The following is a 5,759-nucleotide window of genomic DNA, read 5'->3' on the forward strand; positions in this document are numbered from 1 at the left end:
ACAAAGCATGGTTAATGTGAATGCCTCGAGCACATCTGATATTAAAGCAAGTCAATGGACGCTAGTGATTACAAACCTACCGATCAAGTTTCTAGAATTATCGAACAGGGCCTTCCAGCTTTGGCACAGCGGAAGAACAACACACCTGCAACTTTTACGCGCCACACTTTCACGTTTTGGCCGGCATTTCTTCTCCGGTACATGTCACGGTTATATCATTCAGAATCTTCTTTGTTTGAAACTTGTATGGAAAACTCGCTTTAAAGTTTAAACTCAATGAAATGCAAGATACATTGGCAAAGGGAATGTATGTTTGATCTAATCCATACAATATGGAAAGCAATGTTCCAGGAATAACATCAGCTCAGCTAACAGGAAGGATCAAAGCACCCAAACTGTGTGATCCTTCACTGTGTTATATTTCATGCAGTAGCGAGCACAATTTATTGACGAGCCAAAGGAACAGATATTGTGAACTTCAGCTTTTCAAGGCATTTAAATGTGCTAAATTCTTATGTATTTGTAGGGACATTATAAACGTGTTAAACTTGTTTGATACATTATTTCTAGAGTTGAGATTGTGGAGAAAACTAATATTAAAATTCAACATATATGTTTACAATGTTGGAATAAATTATCCCAAATACTAGTCTCATAACTAGTTACCAAGAAATCAGAGTAAGATACAAAGAACACAGTAAATGAGGATAAAGCCTCATTTTCACATAAAGTTGGGAAGCAACTTGCCTGCAATTATCTGTGAATATTTCAGATCCCTTCCAGCCTAGAAATACTTGTATCAACAAGCAACTAATTTTCTGGCTTATGTACCACAATGAAATGCAAACTGACTTACTGTTCTACATTACTATGTCAAAACCACCACATATTATATAAATTATCATCCCCGATATTATTGTTCCATAAGCAACTAATTCTCTCGCTTATGTAGCACAAAGAAATGCAAACTGACTTACTGTTCTACATTACTATGTCAAAGCCACCACATATTATATAAATTACCATCCCCGATTTTATGGATCTAATCATATTGTTCAGTAGCATCTTAGATACAATCAAAAGCATACATGACAGTCATGATACTACTATCATCAAGGTTGAGGGTCGTTCACATGAAAATAAAAAAAGGATAATTGTTGCACACATCGGTTTAAAATGCTGTATACAATATCAGACCCTATGAGAGCTCCAAATGAATTTAAAACTTCGAAAACTTTGAAATATATGCCATCAATTTCATCAAATATGTAATCCCTCCACAAACTAGCATCCAAGTTGACAATCTCTCAGAAATTTCTCTTTCGAAGACAACGCAAATGAATTTAAAGCAGGGAAACCATTACAACTAGTTCTGTGTATTTAAGTACGAAAGCTTCAGCAAGCACTACTGACAATCTACCACAATGTGTTGGTACTTCAAATTATTGAACCCATTCTTTTCCTACATTATGCCAACCTTTGAAACTTCTTATGTCACTAAAAATGGGGGGAAGACGAACATGGAGGAAAACAAAAAAGAAATTTGTAAAGAAAAAAAAAGTCACTCAAGATCGATCTCATTCCAAGAAAATATTCAATTGAATCTTGAGTAAGTCTAAAATTCTTCCCCATTCTCCCCCACCCAAATGGATAAACAATCTATAAAGAAAGGGGGAGTGTTACCAATTAGCAAGACTCCTGTGTTGGGAGGACAATCCAATCTTATACACATGAAGCTTCAGCATCCCATTACAGCACAGTTATAGACAAAGTTACCAGATTGCTTTCTCGCAAGCAAGTTCCACTGTGGAGGACCTTCACTCGGAACCCAAGCATTGATCTCGATGAAACCTTCACCCACATTCCTAGGCCCTCCGATGACAATAAGACGATCCCCACAAGCCCTGAAAGCGAGCCCCCAACCATTCATTGAGCCTGCCCGCTCAGGCAATCTTCCCACTGTGATCCACAATCTTCTTTCTTTGTCATACTTTCTCACCTCCATGTCAGCATAGTCAGCTGCGTATAAGTCATTATTTACCACTGCAACCAGAGGCGGTGCACCAGCAGTTGCAGGCATCTCAGTCTCACTGGCTGCACCACTCCGTCCAGGAGACATGTTAGGTATTTCTGTCCATTTTTTCGTCCTTAAATCATACTCTTCTCCACAAGTAAGAACCTTTGAATCACTTCCCCCAATCCCACCAATAACATAAAACTTTTCATCCATAAAAACCCCAGAACACATCTTTCGAGGCTTGTTCATGTCCGGGAGGAGTTCCCAAGTCTGAGTCTCGGAATTGTATAGCTCCGCAGAGCTGAGTATTTTTCCCTGTGAGTCACAACCACCTGCCAAAATTGCAATCTCCTTGAGGCTTGCAGACCCAAACAAGCATCTTGGGGCATTCATCCTCATTCCAGAAGACCAAGAGTTTGTTAAAATACTGTACCGAAAGATTACATGGGCAGTGACCTCCTTACCAAATACAAGAAGCTCAGTGCCTACAGCCAGGGACTCCTTGTCGGAACACATGAAGCAGTCATTGGAAGTCATTCTCGGCAAGTGCATCCACTTTCCCCGATTGGGATCAAATGCTTCCCATTCAAGTAGGTGGCAAGAAAAATAAATCCAGTGCTCAATGACATCATTCTGCCTCCTCAGCTTATAGAGCTCCCCAGTCCTAACTAATGACCAGAAGCTCTTGTTCAATGAGGCAATGGAACCATAATCGGACCTCGAGCAGTGAATTAAGCAGCTGATGGAGTTGTCCCGCCCAATCCGATGTATAAGGGAGTCTGAATCCGACGAAGCAGCCCCATCCTGATTACTCTCATCTTCGGATTGCTCACAAGAAGAAGGTTGAGCCGTCTCCACCATGTCACAGCAATCCAGTAGCTTACACAACTTCCGGTCTCGATTCTCTTCATCATCATCGTCACCATCAAACTCCAATGGCCGCTTTCCATTGGCAATATCCACTCTGAGCTGATGAAAGGTCATCCTGTAAGGCCAGTTGCCCTCTGGCTGCTGGCAGGAGCTCGAAAACACCCTCGAAAGCAAGCAGGACCGACCCTCCAACATTTCTCCTGAGAAAAACTCAAATGGAAAAGCCAAATTTCAAAGACCCGAATTTTATCCAAATCCAACAAATTTCACTTCTGAAATTTAGAAAATCCAAAACACTAAATCCCAGAAAACGATTCAGAGAAAACGAATAATACAAACTTAATTCAAAGAGCTGTTGTTCAATTTTTCTTCCACAAATCCTCTAAAACCAATTTTAATGACTGGCTTGCGTGAATTGAATGAAGAACAACTCCAGCAACAATTTCAGATTTCTGAATCCAATCCAGATGAACTAACTTGTGGACAAAAATAACAATCTCTCATAGTTCTTTTTTCTTGTTTAAATGGCTGAGAAAGTCAAGATGCCATGTATTGGAATCAAATCTGTCAAAGAAGAACACAATCCCAGAAACCAAAACACATGCAACTCAAAAGAACAATACTACAATATAAACAGAGATAAAGATCAAGAATTTCACAAGTCCCTTTATTTTTTTCCTTACCAAATTAAGAAACAAGAATCACTGTATTTGAAATAACAGAAACTTGGGTCCCCTATAAATGAGCAAAACAATTGAAAACCCAGTAATCCAAAGTAACAGTAATCAAAAGCCCAGACTTCAGTTTTCCTCTAAACAAATACCAGAGGCCAAATTAGATCTGTTCACAATTGGTTTATCGATAATAATCCAACCCAGTTTCTCATTAACCAATGAGGTAAATTAATCAACCAAAAAGAGAGAAAGAAAGAAAGGAGCGAAAATAAAAAAGAAATGCGAGGGACTTACGGATTGGATAAGAAGAGAAAAAAGGACCTGGTTGGAATTATCAAAATTTACAACACATCTCTCTCTATCTATCTATCTATCTATCTAATTTATCTATAAACTCATAACCCAAAAAGAAATTAAAAAAATGGTGTTTCTCTCTCTCTGCGTGTATGTAAATTTTGCTGTTTCTGTTCTTCGCGTTCTTCCTTCTTCGCTGTCCTTTGGATTCTCTCTGCAAATCAGAGACTCTCTCTCTGGCTTTGGAGCAAAAATCTTTTAGCGAGGCCCCTCTTTATCTCTCTTAAACCCTTCTTTTTTTTTTTTTTTTAATTAATTAATTTTTCTTTTTTGTTTTGTTTTTTTCGGATCCTGAATACTATTATTTTATTCGTTGAGCTGGTTGTGGTGGTGGTGGAGGAGGGAGGTGGAGGCGGGGCCCACTAAAAGCTGAGAGAGGGGGTGGTTATTCTTCTTCTTTTTGCGTAGTAGTAGCAGTCGCCGTTATGGAACGGGCAACCGGTGACGGCCGGTAAATAGACACGTGGTGGCCGGGGGCGACTTGTAAACTGTCCCTCTCTGGTATTGACGAGGTCCGTATGGCTTACGTCTTTTGCAGACGCCCCGCGCGAGAAAGATTCCGATTTCTCGTTTACATTTAAAGTCAAATTCTCGCACTTTCCAGTTCATCTGGCTGTGATTGGCTTCGACGCGGGAATTGAGGACCCCCCAGCCAGGAACCCCCTGTTTGGGTTTACGCTATTAACCAGATTTGACTCGGCTAATCTACTGTTCTAAACTTCACTAATCTCGTTTGATTACATTGGGCAGTTTCTATTCGACCCATTTTTGTTATAGAGATGATGTAGATTTGAAATTGTTTTTTTTTTTTTTTTTTTGTAGTTTTTGGTTGTTCAATATCAACAACGTTTTAGTTTAAACATACTCCTCAATTAAGTTTGTAGGGTATGAATAAGATCAAATCTGCTGATTAGATTGATTGATAACACATTTTGTTCCCCTTTAAATAATTGATTGTAACGTTTCTAATGATAATGCGTTGCGTTATGTAAGCGCAATTAAATGTACACCGTTGATCATTTTGTTGTAACGACTCTACTGATGAACATTTGTTGGTATAAAAATGCAAAACGTTACATAATTGTTTTTGATAAATTACCTTGGCAAAAATTTATTCAAACTTAACGAATCCTTGTTATTCACTCGCATTTCAAAACTTTGCCTCCTAATCTAAGAATTTTCTCCCGTTTCATATATGATATACATAATCATAAATGAAAGCTTACAAGTATGAAGAAATTCAAAATGTATCGTATATAAAGCGAGTTATTTTTTAACAAAATGACGTCGAACCATATAAAAAGTAAGACCAAATTGAATTTCAAAACGTAGTCAAATATTATGTTTTGAAGTTATTATCGTATTTTGTATTTGCATGCATGATAGATTAGATAGGTAGTTAGGCACTTTCCTGCCGCTAACGAAGATGGTAAGCATCATACACCTCTCCTTCCATTCTCTTTTTTCACATCAAGATGTGGACAAATCAATATAGGTAGCCTTTCGGCTTCCGGTAGAGAGAACTCAAAGATCGGGTCAAACAAGGATCAAACATAACTCGTTTGGGTTTTTGGTCTTCGATTCACGTCCTGTAATTATCACACTAAAGAGAAAAATTTCAATTCAACCTTAAAAAGAGGCTTAGAGGCATTGCCGCTTGGCTATAGGATAAGAGGAAAGCTTGAAAGGGGAGAGGGGCTCTACCGTCATTTTAACTTGTAGGACGGCCCATTTGACCCTGTCTACGCAAATGAATTGAGTGCGATTATTTTTGATTAATTTAGATTATCTTGTTTGATGATTAGAGAGAGAGAGAGAAAGAGATAAAGAGGAACACGTCAGAC

General features: G+C 38.5%; 1 protein-coding gene across 2 annotated transcripts; it reads right to left on the bottom strand.

Moving 5' to 3' along the window:
- Window positions 1-1,315: 1,315 nt before the first annotated feature.
- On the bottom strand, window positions 1,316-4,104 carry LOC101308758 (F-box/kelch-repeat protein SKIP11-like). Of its 2 annotated transcripts, none has more exons than XM_004297268.1 (2): window positions 3,856-4,104; window positions 1,316-3,087 (listed from the first exon to the last, which is right to left on the bottom strand). In XM_004297268.1, exon 2 carries the CDS (start codon window positions 3,080-3,082, stop codon window positions 1,739-1,741), a length of 1,344 nt encoding a protein of 447 aa, XP_004297316.1. In that variant the 5' UTR covers window positions 3,083-3,087; window positions 3,856-4,104; the 3' UTR covers window positions 1,316-1,738. The 2 variants fall into 2 exon arrangements, with proteins under 2 accessions (XP_004297316.1, XP_004297315.1); XM_004297267.1 differs by having other exon boundaries at window positions 3,571-4,104.
- Window positions 4,105-5,759: the final 1,655 nt, after the last annotated feature.

Source organism: Fragaria vesca, linkage group LG4, assembly GCF_000184155.1.
Source record: "Fragaria vesca subsp. vesca linkage group LG4, FraVesHawaii_1.0, whole genome shotgun sequence".
Lineage (NCBI taxonomy): Eukaryota > Viridiplantae > Streptophyta > Magnoliopsida > Rosales > Rosaceae > Fragaria > Fragaria vesca.

Bases quoted from the DNA above. Each gene is read 5' to 3' on its own strand.
- LOC101308758 (XM_004297268.1), bottom strand. From the start codon at position 3,082: ATGTTGGAGGGTCGGTCCTGCTTGCTTTCGAGGGTGTTTTCGAGCTCC.